The sequence below is a fragment of the Megascapheus bottae genome, chromosome 31, assembly GCF_031878675.1.
Source record: "Megascapheus bottae isolate mThoBot1 chromosome 31, mThoBot2.hap1, whole genome shotgun sequence".
Lineage (NCBI taxonomy): Eukaryota > Metazoa > Chordata > Mammalia > Rodentia > Geomyidae > Megascapheus > Megascapheus bottae.
Window position 1 is genome coordinate 8,455,938 of NC_143539.1, and position 18,267 is coordinate 8,474,204.

The 18,267-nt window shown below is 50.6% G+C and overlaps 2 protein-coding genes and 1 long non-coding RNA gene across 5 annotated transcripts; 1 reads left to right on the forward strand and 2 right to left on the reverse strand.

The window, feature by feature from the left end:
• Positions 1 to 241: 241 nt before the first annotated feature.
• Positions 242 to 5,806, reverse strand: Upk1a (uroplakin 1A). The gene is made up of 7 exons (XM_090321883.1): positions 5,726 to 5,806; positions 3,591 to 3,791; positions 2,888 to 2,962; positions 2,682 to 2,789; positions 1,604 to 1,783; positions 465 to 548; positions 242 to 380 (listed from the first exon to the last, which is right to left on the reverse strand). Exons 1-7 carry the CDS (start codon positions 5,804 to 5,806, stop codon positions 336 to 338), a joined length of 774 nt encoding a protein of 257 aa, XP_090178009.1. The 3' UTR covers positions 242 to 335.
• On the forward strand, positions 2,659 to 4,141 carry LOC150043965 (uncharacterized). 2 transcript variants are annotated; one of them, XR_016533377.1, is made up of 3 exons: positions 2,659 to 2,748; positions 2,907 to 2,959; positions 3,547 to 4,141. It is a non-coding gene; the product is annotated as an uncharacterized LOC150043965 (long non-coding RNA). The 2 variants fall into 2 exon arrangements; XR_016533376.1 differs by having other exon boundaries at positions 2,682 to 2,959.
• Positions 5,807 to 9,551: 3,745 nt separating the features above from the next.
• Positions 9,552 to 17,526, reverse strand: Cox6b1 (cytochrome c oxidase subunit 6B1). Of its 2 annotated transcripts, none has more exons than XM_090322184.1 (4): positions 17,420 to 17,526; positions 14,892 to 15,008; positions 11,766 to 11,866; positions 9,552 to 9,731 (listed from the first exon to the last, which is right to left on the reverse strand). In XM_090322184.1, the coding sequence occupies exons 2-4, from the start codon at positions 14,995 to 14,997 to the stop codon at positions 9,678 to 9,680; spliced, it is 261 nt and encodes an 86-aa protein (XP_090178310.1). In that variant the 5' UTR covers positions 14,998 to 15,008; positions 17,420 to 17,526; the 3' UTR covers positions 9,552 to 9,677. The 2 variants fall into 2 exon arrangements, with proteins under 2 accessions (XP_090178310.1, XP_090178309.1); XM_090322183.1 differs by lacking the exon at positions 9,552 to 9,731 and adding an exon at positions 9,947 to 10,144.
• Positions 17,527 to 18,267: the final 741 nt, after the last annotated feature.

The following is an 18,267-nucleotide window of genomic DNA, read 5'->3' on the forward strand; positions in this document are numbered from 1 at the left end:
CCACTCCCTTTCTTTCTCCAGGCTGACTTCAAATCCCAGTCCTCAGATCTGAGCCTCCTGAGTAGCTAGGGTGACAGGCGTGAGCCATTGGCTCCCGGCTATGAAATATGACTTTTTATGGTCACTTGAAAGATGGGACAGGAATCTTTTAGAGTGACATGAAAAGACTCTGGCCTCAGGGTCCAGACACACGTATCCAGGCGTCAGGGGCTCAGAAACTTAGAAAGAGGTCTCTGGGGATGGCAAGCAGGTGGGTAGGCATGGGAGAGGAGAAGCATCCAGGCAGGAGGCAGAAGACGGAGGCTGGATGTGTCCTTGGTCTCCCTTCCAGTTGCTCAGAGGGTAGTGTAGAAATACATGGCTATGAGCATCACAGGGAGCTGGCGAAGAGGCGATGAGACAGGGGGTGCTCCCGCTCACCGTCACGCCCACCCCAGCCTGCCCCCAAGCCACCTGCTTCTCACCGTCCACATCAGGAGGGCGAATCCGAACCACGAGATGCCCCACGTGTAGCTGTCAATGGCATGGCTGATGTGCTCGAAGCAGCCCTGGTGGGGATGGCAGAACTTTGGGAAGAGGCTGGCAGCTGGAGGCCAGGTCCTGTGGCTCCCCAGCCCAGGACAGGGGTAGGGATGCTGAGTCTCAGGCCCTAAACGCTGCTCTGGCAGTGTGCTTAAAGAGGCTGGGGTGGGAGGGTGTGTGTGTGTGTGTGTGTGTGTGTGTGTGTGCCATAGTCTCTGCTCTTCCAATTCTGACACCTTCTCACATAGAGGAAACAGCTAAGAACTGGCAGGCTAGCTCGGAGCCTGTTTCCCCATTTCTTAAGAAATGGATGTCCTGTTTCCACCCTGGGGACAGTGACTGGGGTTCCCCTCTCCAGGACACCTGAACTAAGATATACCCCCCCCACACCAACACCCAAGCAGCTGAACACACATCATCAATGCCAGTTCACCTCTTCACCCGCCCTCCTGTTTCTCTCCCCTGGCCTGCACTAGTTAAAATTCTCATGTACCTAAAGCCAAGTCCTGGCTCCCTTCCTCCCTCAGATTGTGTGTGTGTGTGTGTGTGCACGCTGATACTGGAACTTATATTTGGGACCTTGTGTTCTTTTTTTTTTGTTTTTTTTGTTGTTTGTTTTTAGCTCAATCGAACCACACCTCTACTTCCTTATTTTGATATGGGGGAGGAGATAAGGATCTCAGGACTTTTCTGCCTGGGCTAGCTTCAAACCATGATCCTCAGATCTCAGCCTCCTGAGTAGCTAGGATGACAGGCGTGAGCCACGGGTAGCCAGCACTCATTCTCTCTGCCATGAAGGTGGCACTGGAGATGTAGTAAAACAAAAATGGGAAGCATTTGAGAGGGTGCCTGACACAAAGGCAGGCACAGCCATGGTAGCTGTAATGGGTGGCGTGCCACTGTTATTCTGGTATTCTGCTGCTCTGTTTTCTGGACCACCTGAGCCAGTATCTGGGCCAGACAGAGCCTGAGTGCATCCTGCAGAGACAAGGGGACAAAGCGAGCCAGGGAGAGGGGGAGAAAAAGAGAGGAGCTAATAAACTCCAAAGGGGGGGTGTGTGTGCTGTGGGAGGAGACACACCTTGGTAAACAGGTAATCCACGTGGCCCACGCGGCAACCCTCTTCATTGACGGGGATGAAGTTTCCAGTCCGGCGGCAGCAGAGTGGGGGCCAGGGGAACAGCACTTCTGGTGTGGCAGCCCGGAACGTGGACGTGTAATTCACCCAGTCCATGGGACCAGAGGTGCCGCAGCATTCTTGCTGGAGAGAAAGCTGGGGTTCAGAGAGGGCTTGTGCCTCAAGTCACCCAGGAAGGGGAGTCAGGAGTAGTTTGTGGCACAACAGGTCCCAGTTTGTCCCAGGCCTGGTTTCAAAGTGTGTGTGTGTGTGTGTGTGTGTGTGTGTGTGTGTGTGTGTGTGTTTGGCTGGTCCTGGGTCTTGATCCAGTAACTTCCAGATCAGCAGTTTGGGTGGAGATAAGATTCTTCTAGAAAATCAAATGAGAGCCGGACACCTGTGGTTCACCCTGTAATTCTAGCTATTCTGGAAGTTGAGATCTGAGGGCCGAAGTTCAAAGCCAGTTTGGGCAGGAAAATCTGTGCAACTCTTACCTCCAATGAACCACCCACCAAAACAACGAAAGCAGAGCTGTGGCTCAAGTGGTAGAGCATCAAGCACTAAACTTGAGAAAAATCGTAGACAGCCCTAGGACCAGCGTGTGCATGTGTGCGCGTGCATATGCACGCACAGACAGACACAGACAGACACAGAGAAAAGGTCATCCTGATCAAGTGGCTGCCATTACTGTCATCCTTGATGAGGGAGAAAGCGTGAGTTCCAGCCAGCCCCGATATTTACCTAACCTTTCTTCCTTCCTTCCTTCCCTCCCTCCCTTTCTAAAATTAATTAATTAACAAAATGTTGGTGACTTTTCTTTCTGGGCCTGTCTACTCCTGTGGAAGTAATCTCGACCCAAGCCACAGTCCCTAGAGAGCTCCGCATGAGTGGAAGTCTTCAAAACAGCGGCTCAAAGGAGGAGGGCGGGGCTCAGACGCGGCCACGCCCACACCCAGAGGCCACGCCCAGGCCGTAAAGCCGGGGGCACAGAGCCTTTCCGGTTCTCGTTACAGGCCACGCCCACGGGCGGGGCCACGCCCACCTCCGTCATGATGCGCTCCCACAGGCGGGTCAGCTCCCGGCCCTGGTCCGTTTCTGCGCTGTAGAAGGTCAGCATCTGCTTAGTGATCAGGGACGGGTTCGACACCATCTGTGGAGGGCCAAGGGAGGGCAGGATCCAGCAGGGCCGGGTGGGAAGCAGGGCGCCCCCTCCCCCCCACCCTGGCACAGGGACCCGCCCGGGCTCACGTAATCGCGGTGGGTGTAGGAGGTGATGCAGGAGGCACACTCGAAGATGTAGACGACCAGCATCAACACCAGGTACTGCGGGGGAGGGGTGTCCTCAGCAAGGGGGGCCTGTGAGGTCGCCCCGCCTCGAAGGATGGGTAGAGCGCTAGCTAAAATGCATGAGGCCCTGGGCTTCATCCCCAGCCTGTAGAGTGAGGAGGGAGGGAGGGAGGGAGGGAGGGAGGGTGGCTCTGTGTGGACCATGTAGAAGCCTAGCTTTTCTGTATATTTAAAATCCTTGTTAATAAACTGTTAGGGGAAAGTAAAATCAACAAAAAAAAATATGGAAGGCAGTCTCCGAAGTTAACTATTGACTCGGGATTGGTGCAATAAATGTCTACTGTTAAAAGAAAGAAAAGCCAGGTGCTGGGGCTTAGTAGCGTGGCCTAGTAATGAGTGAAGCCCCAGGTTCAATTCCTCAGCACTACATACACAGAAAAAGCTGGGGGCAGGGCGTTTGGCCTAGTGGTAGAGTTCATGCTTAGCATGCAGGAAGACCTGGATTCCTCAGTACCACATACATAGGATAAAAACCAGAAATGGTGCTGTGGCTCAAGTGGTAGAGTGCTAGCCTTGAGAAAGCCCAAGGACAGTGCTCAGGCCCTGAGTTCAAACCCTAGGACCGACCGTAGTGTGCTCTTTTCACGTCTACCCCGGGCCTCACCGTGAGAATCATGGACCGGCGACGGCAGAGTGCGGCCCCCACACCAAAGCTGGCCACCACGAAGAAGGAGAAGCCGCAGAAGATGGCAATCCAGGCACCCGCAAAGACATCATCCTTGCCGGAGATGCCCATCATGGGGTACACACGGTACTGGTCAGCTGTCACCCAGACGGTCTCCGCAAACAGGGCCAGGCCTGACAGCTGGACAGGGCAGCTGGTTAGGAGAATCGGCTTAGGGCTCCCAGCCTGGCTCTGTGAATCTCCATAATGAATTGCTTCCCCGCCCTGTCCCTCCCCCTACCCCCTGGGCTAGGATTTAGGGATGAGAGTCACTGTGTGCCCAATGTGAAGCCATAGACCTAAGAAGACAAAGACTTGAAGCCTTCCATCCAGCCATTTCACTGGTCAATCAGTCCTACAAATGCCCGCCCATACAGCGCATCTCCCTGCCTATAATTCAGTGATGGGGGACCAGGAGGCCCCAAGGCTTTGCAGTTGTCAGAAGGGCCTAGAACAAGCTACATTTGCAATGAAGAAGGGAAGAAAAGTTCTATTGGTTGGCATTTGCTTCAAGAAATATTGCAGGTGGCAGGTACTGGTGCCTCACTCTTGTAATCTTAGCTACTCAGGACATTGAGATCTGAGGATCTTGATTCAAAGCCAAATTGGCTAGAAAAAAAAAAATCCATGAGACTATTATCTTCAATGAACCAGCAAAAAGTTGGAAGTGGAGTTGTCATTCAAATGGAAGAGTACCAACCTTGAGCAAAGAAGAAAGAAAGAAAGAAAAAAAGAAAGAAAGAAAGAAAGAAAGAAAAAAAGAGAGAAACTTAACCTTACCATAAAGCTAACATTTCCAGCTGGGTGTCAGTGGCTCACACCAGTAATCCTAGCTACTCAAGTTCAAAGCCAGCCCGGGCATGACAGTTTGTGAGACTCCAATTAACAACCAGAAAATGAGAAGTGGCAATGTGGCTCAAAAAGGTAGAGCACTAGCTTTGAGCTGAAAAGCTCAGGGATAGTGCCCATGTCCCAAGTTCAAGATCCACTACCGAAAAAATTTTTAAAAAGCTAACACTTCCAATCCTGTTATATCCCAGCTCACAGATGATAAAGCTGAGACCCCACTGTCTCCAGGTCCTATCATTAGAAAGTGGTAGAGCTGAGATTTGAACCCAGGCTGCCTGGCTCTAGAGCCTTGGGCAAGTATCACTTTTCATTTAAAGCCAACACGAATTAAAAAATACTATTATAAACGATGCCCACTGGGCATGGTGGCTCAGGCCTGTAATCCTAGCTACTCGGGAGGCTGAGATCTGAGAATAGCGGTTCAAAGCCAGCCAGGCACGAAAGTCCATAGGACTCTTATCACACCAAAACACTGGAAGTGGTGCTGTGGCTCCAGTGGCAGGGCGGTAGCCTTGAGCTGAAGAGCTCGGGGACAGCGCCCAGGCCTAGAGTTCAAGTCCCACAACTGACAAAACAAACAAAATCCAGGCCTGGGTGGTGCACACCTGTAATCTCAGCCCTTGGAAGGCTGGGTCATGAGTTCAAGGCCTGTCTTCACCTCCCTCCCACCCCAGACTACACAGTGAGACCTCATCTCAAGGAAAACCTAAAGCACTAGCTTTTGGCAAGATACTGCTCTTTTATTTTCTTTTTGATAGTACTGGGGTTTGAACTCAAGGTCTTGGGTTCTCCCTTCACATTTTTGCCCAGGGCTGGTGTTCTACCACTTAAGCCACACCTATACTTCCTTTTCTTTCTTTTTCTTTTTTCAATTTTGGCTGATTTGTTAGAAATAAGAGTCTCACTGATTTTCCTGCCTGGATGGGTTTCAAATCCTGATCCTCAGATCTCAGCCTGAGTTGCTGACAGGTAGAAGCAGCAGACCTGGCTTGGTCACCAATGCTGAGTTGAGGGAAATGTGAGTTCACTGACATGAAGAGCACACAAGTTAGACATGAGAAGCCCAGTTGCCTCCCCAACATGGCACAGCTGGGTAAGGTGACAGCTGGGATTTCAATCAGACTTGCTCTGACTTGGGAACTGGGTGGCCCGGCCCAGGGCTGCTGGAAAGGGAGACCCCCTCCACCCTCAACTCACTGTGCATGCAGCTGAGGACCATGGCTCACCAGGATAATGATGTTCCCCACGACCAGCAGCCCCACCACCACGGGGGACCCTTTTTCCTCCTCCACTGCTGTGGAAGCCATTGTCCTGTCTGTGACACAGAAGCAGGGGTGACTCCCAGCCGGACCCCCATCCACCCCCTCCCCGGCTGCCCTGCTTTTCCTACAATCCCAGTGAAACCTAGCCACACCCAAGGCTGTGTGTGCACCCAGGCCTGGGTGGTGCACACCTGTAATCTCAGCCCTTGGGAGGCTGGGTCATGAGTTCAAGACCTTCCCGAAGGCCCTGTGCAGACCCCCGGAACCCCCTCCTTACCTCTGCCAGAATCTTCTCTGGTCAGATCCACTCACAGTAGCTCCCTATATAGGCCCAGACACCACCCCCTCCCCCCACCCCCAGAGGAACAGAGGAGGGGAGATGCCTGGAGGCAGATCTGCCACTCTAGTGATTTATAGACCTGAAATTCCAGATTGGGCTAATTTCTGGTTGCCTGGGCAGGGCTATTATGCTCATGACCTCTGACACCCCCTTCCCAGGCTGTGGGGATCTGGGGGGTGAGGCTGCAGGACTCCAGCTCATGGTCCTCTTCCTAGAACAAGGCTGGGGACCTTAAGCATTTTCCAGGAGCCAGGGGGAGGCCCAGGCTCCCCTCCTCATCCCCCCCCCAAAAAAAGGAAGATAAAAATGGCTGGGAACTGGGCTCATGCCTGTCATGCTAGTTAGCTCAGGAGGCCGCTGAGATCTGAGGATCGTGATTTGAGGTCAGCCTGCACAGACAGGAAAGTCCATGAGTCTTACCTCCAGTGGTCTAGCCAAAGCCAGAAGTGGAGCTGTGGGCAGGACAAGGAGTGCAGGGGACAGGGCTGGTGGGCAAAGAATGGATGGATATGGGTGCCTGTGGCAGTCTGACAAGTGTACAGTGAAGAACAATGTTCTAGAAAAAGGAAGCGACTTAATGAGAGAAAAGTAATTCCTTTTCTCAACATACACACATGTGCATATGAAGACTAAGCCTTGACTGGAGATTTCTCCAGGCTGCAGAATGACTAAGATTCTGGATTTGAATCCCGGTTTGGTCTCCTTTTCACAGCATGACTTGGTGTGCAAATTTGTGACACAAATATCCACCCCAGGGCGGGGGGAGCCATGTGAGGGGAGAAGCCAGGCTGCTATTTGGCCTCGCTCTGGGGAGTCCATGTGTCCTTCCATAGCATTCCCAATGGTGTGGGACTGATTCTGTCCAAGGAAATGGCTTGGAGGTCCCAGAGGGGCTCCAGGACATCTCAACCCCAAAGCTTTTCCCACTCCCCCCCCCCACATATGGCTCTGGGCTAGTGAAGGGAACTTGAAACTCTACTGTCAAGACCAAGCTTGGGGAGAGACCCATGTTTGTCCCAATTAAGATGGTTAATTTAAACTGGGTACTGGTGCTACTGCCTATAATCCTTGCTACTCAGGAGGCTGAGATCTGAGGATAAAGGTTTGAAGCCAATCCCAGGCAGGAAAGTTCATGGGATTTTTTCTGGGGGGGAGGGCCAGTCCTGGGGCTTGAACTCAGGGTCTTGGCATCTATCCCTGAGCCTCTCTGTGCTCAAGGCTAGTGCTCTACCATTTGAGCCGCAGCACTACTTCCAGCTTTTTCTGTGTATGTGGTACTGAGGAATTGAACCCAGGGCTTCATGCATGCTAGGCAAGCACTCTACCATTAAGCCACCTCCCTAGTCAGTTCACAGGACTCTTATTTCCACTGCACCGGAAGAAGCTGGAAGTAAAGGTGTGGCTCACATGGTAGTGTCAGCCTTGAGAGGAAAAAGCCAAGCAAGATCTTGAGGCCAGGAGTTCAAGCCCTAGTACTGGCACATGTGTGTGCGCATACGTGAAGACTGAAAGGGGAGGGAACTGTGGATGGACCCAGGCTCCTGGACAGCTTGCACATGATGAATGTATGACTCTAGAATATTCCAGAATGAAGGGTTGTTGTGGTACCTGGAAGAGAGCTGGGGACTTCCCTTTCAGGTTGCCTGGCTATTTCTCGTTGTAAGTGGGCTTTTAGTTTTGGTGTGTCTTCAGGAGTTTTGAACTACAATGCCTTCTAATGAGGGTAAAGCATTTCAAACAAAGCCACTCGTGTGTTGAGGTGGTGTTTGCTTTCCCACGGGTGGGGGCCCGGCGCTCGGCCCCAGCATCTGCACAAACAGGAAAGTGGTGTTTGCCAAGTTCTGGTGCAGCCTGTCTGAAAGCTTCACAAAGACCCAGTGGACACCCCAATGTCCCTGTCTCTCAGATGGCTTATCGAGGCACTCAACACACCACACTATTTAAAGCAAAGTGCTGGATTTTTGTCTTTGGCAATACTGGTGTTTGAACTCAGGGATTTCGTAGTTGTCAGTCAAGTGCTCTGCCACTTGAGCCACATCTCCAGCCCTTTTTGCTTTACTCTTCATTCTCACTTTGTGTATGTGCCTGTATTGGGGTTTGGACTCAGGCTTCACACTGTCACTTATCTGGTACTCAACAACTTGAGCCACACTCCCAGGGCTTTTGTTTTGTTTAGCTGGAGGTCTCACAGACGTTTCTGGCCAGGCTGGTTTTGAGCTGACTTTCAGATCTCAACCTCCTGAGGAGCTGGGATTATAGGTGTGAGCCACCAGTATCTGGCTGAGTCTGGTAGGTTCCTTCCACCTTCCTATGCTTCCTGATAGCTGTACCACAGCCACATGCTACCTTACCCAGCTTGCTAGGTGAGATGGTCTTTTCTTTTTCTTTTTGCCAGTCCAGGGGCTTGAAATCAGGGCCTGAGCACTGTCCTTGGGCTTTTTCTCAAAGTTAGCACCCTACCACTTGAGCCACAGCACCACTTCCGGCCTTTTCTGTGTATGTGGTACCAAGGAATCAAACCCAGGGCTTCGTGCAAGCAGTCTATCACCAGGCCACACTTCTGGCTGGCCTTGAACTGCTATCCTCCTGATCCTTTATATTTTCAATGGAATTTCAAAACTAGATATTTTAATTAAAAAAACTCTTTCCCTGTCTTTTTGGGTGTCGGGTGACACAGGCTGAGTGACTCCACTCAGGTATACATTCCACAGTCCTCCAGTGCCACCTGCTGGCTGCCAACACCCCACTTTCAACAATGGATAGAGCAAGTGCACGAAGGTCTAGAACAATGTCCTAAAAGCAACCAGGCCTGGCAGACACGAGGGATGCTTCACTCATGACAGCAGGATGCATAAGCCTATCAGAACATTCTCCAGGATGAATCTTAGGTTAGTGTGAGAAATAAGCAAACTTAAATTGCTGAAAGGAAAAAAAAAAAGAAAGCATTGTTCTCTGACAACAATGGAATGAAATCCTCCATAACAAGAAGTTTGGAAATGAGGTGCTGGTGGCTGTTCCTAGCTACTCAGGAGTCTAAGATGTGAGGATTGTGGTTTGAACCCAGCTTGGGCAGTAAAGTCCGTGAGATTATTACCTCCAATCAACCAGCAAAATGCCAGAAATGGGGCTGTGGCTTCGGTTGTAGGGAGCCAGTCCCTTAACAAAAAACCCTAAGGGAAAACACCCAGCATCAGCCCCAGTTCAAGCCCCAGCAGGAGCAATAATAAATAAAGTGTAAGTAAACTTAAAAGTCATCCAGATACGGAGGGCAGCAGATAGATCAGTTTCAGCCCCTCAGGGATTTGAGGCATTGTCTGTGTCCACTGACTGTCCAGCAGGAGGCGGCCGCAGGATGGAAGGAAAAGGACCCACCGCCCATCTGATCCCATTCACTCTGCACCCACCCACCCCACTTCTAGTCCCCCACCTGGCTTCACACACAGCCAACGCTTTCCCCGTGATATTTTATTAGTTAAGTCATGGTGTACCCAGTCCCAGGGCGGGGGCTGTCCCGCCCCCAGAACCCCTCAGCACCCTGGGAAGGCCAGAGGACAAGGAGAGGCAGCTGAATCTGGCTCAGATCTTCCCAGGAAACGTGCCTTCTGCCCGGCGGTCGTCCCAGGAGGAAACCTGTGGGAAGACAGGGGTGTCACTCCCCACTCTGCAGGACAGTGCTGGGGCTTTCCTCCTCAACAGCCAGCCATGCACTGGGTCAGCCAGAAACCAGGGTGCCTGCCTGTGCCAACCCTTGTTCTGGGAACCAGGGAACCAACACCGGCACTCCCCCCAAACCACCCCAAACCTTCTGGTCCCAAGGGAGCTAAGTTCCCTGGGAAGAGATGGGAAGAAAAACGCTAAACTCAGCTTTGAGAGCGGCTCAGCCACATCACTATGCTGATTGTCCAACAGGAGAGACGACTAGGCAGCCATGAACACGCTGCTTTGGCATGAATCTGTTCAGAACAGAGTTCATGTTCTGCCATGAATGGATCTCCAGGCTGTATCCTGAGATACACACGCACATGCTGTCTGTCACGTTTACACTGCACACAGAAGAGGCAGATGAAGCATAGAATGGGGACACTGGCTGGGAACCCCATCCCACTGTTTCCTTACTGTATGACCTTAGGCAAGTTAAACGACTGATCTGGAACTCAGTTTCCAACTGTGTAAAAGGAGGATACTGTGGTTTTAGCACTTTGGCCCTATGTGGCAGAAAGTGCTGAAGTGGCTTCTAGTGTCACATGTGTGTTTATTTAGTTATTCTCACACAAGCAGGCCCTAAAGGAGTGCTAAGAAGTGCAACACTCACACCTAAGCCTCCAGAAGCTCCGAAAGGGATCACCAGGACATTGCTGGATGATGTAGAAACTTCCTGTCTTTCATTTCATGATTCTGTGGCTTGAATCCAGGGCCTTGGTATTGCCTCTTAGCCTTTTCATTCAAGGTTGGCACGGCACTCTACCACTTGAGTTAAGACTTCTACTCCCATCTTTTTGGAGGTTCATTGGAGATAAGAGTCTCATGGACTTTCCTGCCTGGTCTGGCATTGAACCTTGGTCCTCAAATCTCATCCTCCTGAGATCTAGGATTATAGGTGTGAGTGACCTACACCTGGCTTCTTTCATTACTTCTTAACAAGTTTTGCCTATCTCACAATGTAAGTCATGGGGGTCTCTAAGTTGATGGAGTGGGATAATGCTGAATATAAATTCTTCAGCTGTCCACACACTGGTGGCTCACATCTGCAATCCTAGCTACTCAGGAGGCTGAGATCTGAGGATCACAGATTAAAACTAGCCCAGGCACTAAAGTCTATGAGATTCTTATCTTCAATTAACCACCAGAAAACTGGAAGTGGTGCTGTGGCTCAAAGTGGTAGAGTGCTAGCCTTGAGCTGAAGAGCTTAAGGACAGTGCCCAGGCTCAGAGTTCAAGTCCCAAAAGCGAAAACAACAACAACTTAATACAAAGTTCTATTAATTTAAATTCTGTGGTCCAAACCCCACCAAAGTAGGGGAGAGGGGGGGAAGAAGAGAAAGGAAATAAAGAAAATGTGTGTGCGGGGAACCTTAACAATATGGGTAATTGAATCATTTTACTTTAATCCTTGAATCTTCTAATTTAAAAACTGTTCATAACAAAAAAAAGGACAGGAGCTGGGCACAGTGGCTCACGCCTGTAATCCTGGCTACTCAAGAGGCAGAGATCTGGGGATCGGGTTCAAAGCCAGCCTAGGCACTAAAGTCTGTGAGACTCTTATCTCCAATTAACCACCAGAAAACTGGAAGTGGTGCTGTGGCTCAAGGGGAAGGGCAGTAGCCTCGAGCTCAAGTGCTTAGGGACAGCATCCAGGCCCAGAGTTCAAATCCCACGACCGACAAAAAAAAAAAGAAAAAAAGACAGGAGGACCTTGCTCAGTAGTTTTCAGGCTCTGAGTTCAGTCCCACAAATAAATACATTCATGCACACAAAATTCAGAATTTAAAGAGGACTGGAGAGGCTACATGCACAAACACGACTGAGATCTGGCAAGGTGACCCTGGTCACCTTAGCTGGGGACCCTGTCCTCAACCTGCGCCATGGAGAACCCCCACCATCTCTCCACACTTCCCTTCTCAGTCCCCACACCAGCACCCCAAGGGCTCCCCCAGAAGGCACCTACCCAGGAAACAGGGCAAAGGGACTTATACACTCGCCGGTACCACTGACACACAGACACGTCACCCCCTTTCTCTGTCAGCGCCTTCTCACAGCGGTGGAAGTCTGTGAAGAAAGAGGTTCGGGGTCAGTCCACACCAAGGGAAGGACACAACTTCAATCAAAATGCAGTAAGGGTGCAGGTGGCTCACACCCCGAATCCCAGCTACTCAGGAGAGTGAGATCTGAGGACTGCAATTCAGAGCCACCCAGGCAAGAAAGTCCATGAAACTCTTATTTCCAATAAGCCAGCAAAAAAAAAAAAAAGGAAGCTGTGGATCAAATGGTAGCCTTGAGGAAAAAATATTCAAGGGGGGCCAGCCGGGAGTTTGGCCTAGTAGTACATAGTGGTACAGTGCTTGCCTAGCATGCATGAACACTCGAGTCTGATTCCTTGGTACCACATACACAGAAAAGCCAGAAGTGGTACTGTGGCTCAAGTGGTAGAGCTCTAGCCTTGAGAAAGCCCAAGGACAGTGCTCAGGCCCGGAGCCCAAGCCCAGGGCCGCCCCCCCCAAAAAACAACAACAACCACCACCACCAAGTTCAAGCCCCAGGACTGGCACATAAACATGTGTGTTCACACATACGCACACACGTGCACACACTCACGCACGCATACACACACACGCACACACAAAGCTTCCAACTCTAAGTGCTGGTAAAATAAATATCAACGTGAGTTGGTGAGCGGGAGAGAAGACTGCTGTGCTTAATGCTTAAGACAGGGTACAAGGCAGGTTCCAGTGCTGACAATATTTCTGTATGGGCCATGATCGCACGAGGGCTCCCTTCACTCATCTGGCTGTATATTTTACTTACATCCCGTAAGTATGTTATGTGTGCAAACACATATGCATGCACACATACCCATACACTTCCTTAAAAAAACAGCTTAGGGCCGGGAATTTGGCCTAGTGGTTAAAGTGCTTGCCTAGCATGCACGAAGACCCGGGTTCGATTCCTTGGTACCACATATATAGAAAAAGCCGGAAGTGGTGCTGAGGCTCAAGTGGTAGAGCTCTAACCTTGAGAAAGTCCAAGGACAGTGCTCAGGCCCTGACTCAAGCCCAGAACTGGCAAAAAAAAAAAAAAAAATCTTAGTCCTGGGTTCCATTCCTCCATACCACATACACAGAAAAAGCCAGAAGTAGTGCTGTGGCTCAAGTGGCAGACCACTAGCCTTAAGCAAAAAGTGTCTAAGGACAGTGTCCAGGACCTAAGTTCAAGCTGAAGAACTGGCAAAAAAAAAAAAGTTAACTTGGGCTGGGAGTTTGGCCTAGTCATAAGAGTGCTTGCCTAATATGGATAAAGACCTGGGTTCATTTCCTCAGTACCACACACATAGAAAAGCTGGTAGTGAGCTGGGCCCAGTAGCTCATGTCTGTAATCCTAGTTACATAGTAGGCTGACATCTGAGGATCATGATTCAGAGCCAGCCCAGGCACTAAAGAACATGAGACTCTTATTTCCAATTAACCACCAGAAAAACCAGAAGTGGTGTTGTGGCTCAAGGCATTGGGCGGTAGCCTTGAGCTGAAGAGCTCAGGGACAGTACCCTGGTCCAGAGTTTAAGCCCCATAACCAGTCAAAAAACAACAACCCCCTCCCCCCAAAAGCCAGAAGTGGTACTGTAGCTCAAGTGGTAGAGTTCTAGACTTGAAAAAGCCTAAGGGCAGTGCTCAGACCCTGAGCTCAAGCCCTGGACTGGCAAAAAAGAAAATCTTTGTAAGAACTGGAAGTGGTAGTGCAAACTTGTAATCTCAGCTACTTTGAGGTGGAGGCAAAAGCACCAGAAGTTTACAGACAATTGGCCTGGTGGGAGTTAGTGAGATCTTGCCTTAAAAGCAAAATAAAGCCGGCGTTCGTGGCCCACTTCTGTAGCCCTGCTACTCACGAGGTAGAGATCTAATGAGGCTCAAAGCCAGCCTAGTCCAGGCAGGAAAGTCCATGACACATTTTTTTAGTGGGGCTTGAACTCTGGGCCTGGACATTGTCCCTGAGCTCTAAAGCTCAAGGCTACCACCCTACCCTAAGCTACAGCCCCACTTCCTGTTTTCTAGGGGTTAATTGGAGACAAGAGTCTCACATTCTTTAGTGCCCAGGCTGGCTTTGAATAAGATCCTCAGATCTCAGCCTCCAGAGTAGCTAGGATTACAGATGTGAAAGCCATTTCAATTGGCTATGAGACTTTTTTTTTTGGGGGGGGGGAGAGGGGTGGAGGGCAGTCCTGGGGCTTGAACTCAGGGCCTGAGCACTGTCCTTAGGCTTTCTTCAAGGCTAGCATTCTACCACTTGAGCCACAGCACCACTTTCAGCTTTTCTATGTATGTGGTACCAAGGAATCAGACCCGGGTCTTCATGCATGCTAGGCAAGCACTCTACCACTAGGCCAAACTCCCAGCCCTCAGCCATGAGACTTTTATCTCCAATGAACCCCCAGAAAATTGGAAGTGATGCTATGGCTCAAAGTGGTGGCACACTAGCCTTGAGCAGAAAAGCTCAGGGACAGCGCCCAGGTCTTAAGTTCAAGCTCTATAACCTACTTTAAAAAAAAGCAAAATGAAAAAGGACCAGTATAGCTGGGCTCGAACCTCTAATCATAGCTACTTGGGAGGCTGAGATCTGAGGATCGCAGTACAAAGCCAGCCCAGGCAGAAAAATCTTGTGAGATTCTTATCTCTAACTAACCACTCTAAAACTCGAAGTAGAGCTGTTGCTCAAAGTGGTAGCATGACAGCCTTGAGAAAAAGACCCCAGGGACAGACCCTGAGTTCAAGCTCCACAACCAAAAAACTGAAAGAATAACGGCCAATAGAACTTTTAGCGTGGTGTGTTTGACGCCAAAGATCCAACTTCAGAGTGTGTGAGTGTATATGTGTGTATGTAGCAGTAACCATTGCAGGAACCACTTAAGACCCTGGCCACATCTTGAGCACAGCTGATGTCTGGGTCTGGGCTCTCTAGGGATAGGCTGTCCAGAATGACAGGGTCAGGCTGAGATGCATGGGAGAAAGCAGCTGAGTGCTCTGAGCTGTGTGTCCCTGTCAGGGAAGGTCTCCCCGCCATGCCCTTCTCAGGCCACACGTACCCAGGTAGTTCTGCCAGCAGTTCCTGGTCTGGTTCTGGTTAGGGAAGCGGCTGTCAAAAGGGGCCGTCTTGTAATTCTTGATTTTGCTCTTGATGTCTTCCGCCATGGTGCTGAATCCTGGAAACAAAGGGAATGGCGTTAGTGTGGGTACATCAGCCCAGCCAGGGGAGAGGCCTTGACCCAAAGAAAGGGGAGGAAAGGGGCGAGAAGATAGGCAGGAACAAGGGAGGCCCTCCTCCCTCTTCACAAACCTACACACCCATGGAGTAATTCCGGTTCCCCAAATTCTACTCCATGCCAGAAGCTGTTTTAACACCTTCCTGCTATAGCAAGTCTGACAGTAAGGGGCTAATACAACTATCCCTGATGTTCAGACAAGGGAGAGGAATGGGGTTTCTAAGCGACTTCCCAAGGTCACTCGGCACAAGATGGTAGAGCTGCCTCGATCATCAGGGAACTCCATTTTTTTTTTTTTTTTGGTCAGTCATGGGGCTTGAACTCTGGGCCTGGGTCCTGTCCCTCAGCTTTTTTTTTTTTTTTTTTTTTGCCAGTCCTGGGCTTGAGCTCGGGGCCTGAGCACTGTCCTTGGACTTTCTCAAGGCTAGAGCTCTACCACTTGAGCCTCAGCACCACTTCTGGCTTTTTTCTATGTATGTGGTACCGAGGAATCGAACCCGGGTCTTCATGCATGCTAGGCAAGCACTTTAACCACTAGGCCAAACTCCCGGCCCCTCTTTTTTAGTACCACACACTTCTCAGAATTTTCTCAGAATACATTCAAAGGTAATAAAGAGCACCTCTAATCCTAGCTACTATGCTGAAGGCAGAGATCTTAAAAAAAAAAACAAAAAAAAAAACCCCTGAGATCTTAGGATCACTGTTCAAAGCTAAGCCACACAAGATAGCCTATGAGATGTTTATCTCCAATTAACCACAAAAAAGGGGGGGGGGGCTGAATATGGAGCTATGGTTAAGTGCTAGACTGTCAGCCTTGAGCAAAGAAGCTACGGGACAGTGCCCAGGCCATGAGTTCATGTCCCAGTAGCTGCACTCCTTCCCCCCAAAAAGGCACAAGCCCCCCCCAAATTATATAAGGACATACATTTTTGTCCCCAAGTTCTGGAGACTGAACTCAGGACCTGAGCACTGTCCTTGGGCTTTCCTCAAGGCTAGTGCTCTACCACTTGAGCCACAGCACCACTTTCAACTTTTCTATATATGTGGTACCAAGGAATCGAACTGTGGTCTTCGTGCATGCTAAACAAGCCCTCTACCACTAGGTCAAACTCCTGACTGACATACATAATTAAGTATCACAATTTTGAAGGAATCATGAGTAAAAGTAGTAATCTGTGACACCTGTCGCTCTAAACTGATAAAATATCTGTGATTTTGATTGCTGAAAAGTCAGATACTGCCAGAGCCAGTGTTACCCCCATCTCAATGACAGGTTGCTAAAATGTAATCTTTTAACATAATCATAACTGCAATGAATCTTGACTGATATCACCCCTTTCATTATTCCCCCATCCCTCCAAGCCCAAGAGAGCTCCTTGAATTTTACAGACTCTGAGCACCAGGGTTCAAAACCTTCGACATCTCTGAAGATCCTGACACACTGCTTTCATCCAGGTAACCGGTAGAAACGGTCTAGTCCCAAGAAGCAGAGTCAGGAGTTTGGCCTAGTGGTAGAGCGCTTGCCTACCAGGCACAAAGACCCGGGTTGGATTCCTTGGTACCACATACACAGAAAAAGGTGGAAATGGTACTGTGGCTCAAGTGGTAAAGCTCGAGCCTTGAGAAAGCTCAAGGATAGTGGTCAGGTCCTGCATTCAAGCCCCAGGACTGGCAAAACAAAAAAAACAAAAACAAACCCAAGAACTGGAAGAGCCAGGGTGCTATTCAGAGTCAAATTCAAGGGATCCAAGGTGGAGTGCCTGGGCACTGGCATAGTCTTTTGAAAGGTTGGATGGGGTGGGGCTGATTCTAAAATGACATCCGCTGGGACACAGACCCAGGCGCCGCAGTTTGAGCAAGATCTCGACCTTGTGTTTGAGAAGGTGAATGAAAGGGGTTGCTGAAGCCAGACCCCGGCGGCTGCCGCCTGTCCACCCAGGCCCCGAGCTGTGGCCCCAGGATTGGCACAGAACGAGAGGGAGGGAGATGCTGGGTGTTCAAGACGGATCAGGGAGGAGACACGAGGACAGAGCCAGGCTGTGGCCCCCACAAACCACGGGAGGCCACCATGAAAAAGCCCCTTTGGCGGGGGGTTAGACGCCTGAGCCCCCGGAAGGATCATCACGGACCCCACCTCACTGGGCAGCACGGCGGGTCCAACGAGCTCAAGCATCGCCCACAATGCTGCCGTGGTTAGCACCACAGGACCCCGGGGCGGGCGACTGCGCGCGACTGCCCGCCCGGGGCGGGCCGGAAGCCTCCTTCCGTGCCTGGGAAACCTGGGGTGCCGTTCTTCCGTCTACTGGGCTGGGAGCACCCCACGTCCGGGCCCCCCACCTCCCCACACTCACCTAACGACACCCCTGAGGGACCGCGCGGCTCAATGTCACCCTTCGCAAAGACGCCAAAGACAAGACCGGAAGCGGAATTCAGACCGACCGGAAGCTGGGTGCCAAGGGGTGGAGTGAAGAGACTTTCCCTGCGGCTAGAGCGTCCGACAGGAAGAGGGCCCTTGAGGCTCCTCAGGCCACGCCCCTCCAGGGGAATAGCCCACTCCTATTGGACGGAAGGCCTGCTCATCATCATTGTGCCCACCAATCGTGAGCTTGCGCGGCGCCGGGAAGGCTCAAAGCTGGGCCCTGGCGGTATAAACAGCTCCTGTTTTTACCCTGGGAAAAGATCGAAATCCTCCCGCGCCCCGGACGGGCAGGCAAATGGGCGTGGGGAAAATGCCCCAGTATTTTTTTTGCCAGTCCTGTGGCTTGAGCTCAGGGCCTGAACACTGTCCTTGGACTTTTCTCAAGGCTAGAGTTCTACCACTTGAGCCACAGCTCTTTTTCCCCCTCTGTGTGGTACCAAGGAATCGAACCCGGGTCTTCGTGAATGCTAGGCAAGCACTCCCGCCCCGCCCCAGTATTTTTATTGTCAGAAAAGAACCGAATATTGTTCAAAAAGAAATGTACTCCTTACCTGACTTAGTCACTGTAACCCCTCTGTACGGGATCTTTATAGTAAAACAATAATAATAATAAAAGAAATGATCGTTTTTATGATTGTTTTAGAACTGAAAACAGTTCTAGATGAAAGTTAAAAGATACTAAATTTTTAAGTTCTTAAAAAAATAGCCGGGGGGCCGGGAGTTTGGCCTAGTGGCAGAGTACTTGCCTAGCATACACAAAGCCCTGGGTTCCATTCTTTG

What these genes read in the sequence shown, in the direction of transcription:
- Upk1a (XM_090321883.1), bottom strand. Translation starts at nt 5,806, where the DNA reads ATGGCTTCCACAGCAGTGGAGGAGGAAAAAGGGTCCCCCGTGGTGGTG. An exon ending in TGGATTACCTGTTTACCAAG is followed by an intron (nt 549 to 1,603) that starts GTGTGTCTCCTC and finishes CATCCCCACCAG; the next exon opens with GGCTGCTTCGAGCACATCAG. An exon ending in TCGCCCTCCTGATGTGGACG is followed by an intron (nt 381 to 464) that starts GTGAGAAGCAGG and finishes CCTCTTCGCCAG; the next exon opens with CTCCCTGTGATGCTCATAGC.
- Cox6b1 (XM_090322183.1), bottom strand. Translation starts at nt 14,997, where the DNA reads ATGGCGGAAGACATCAAGAGCAAAATCAAGAATTACAAGACGGCCCCT. An exon ending in CTGCTGGCAGAACTACCTGG is followed by an intron (nt 11,867 to 14,891) that starts GTACGTGTGGCC and finishes CTTTCTTCACAG; the next exon opens with ACTTCCACCGCTGTGAGAAG. An exon ending in CCCTTTGCCCTGTTTCCTGG is followed by an intron (nt 10,145 to 11,765) that starts GTAGGTGCCTTC and finishes TTCTGTGTGCAG; the next exon opens with TGTAAACGTGACAGACAGCA.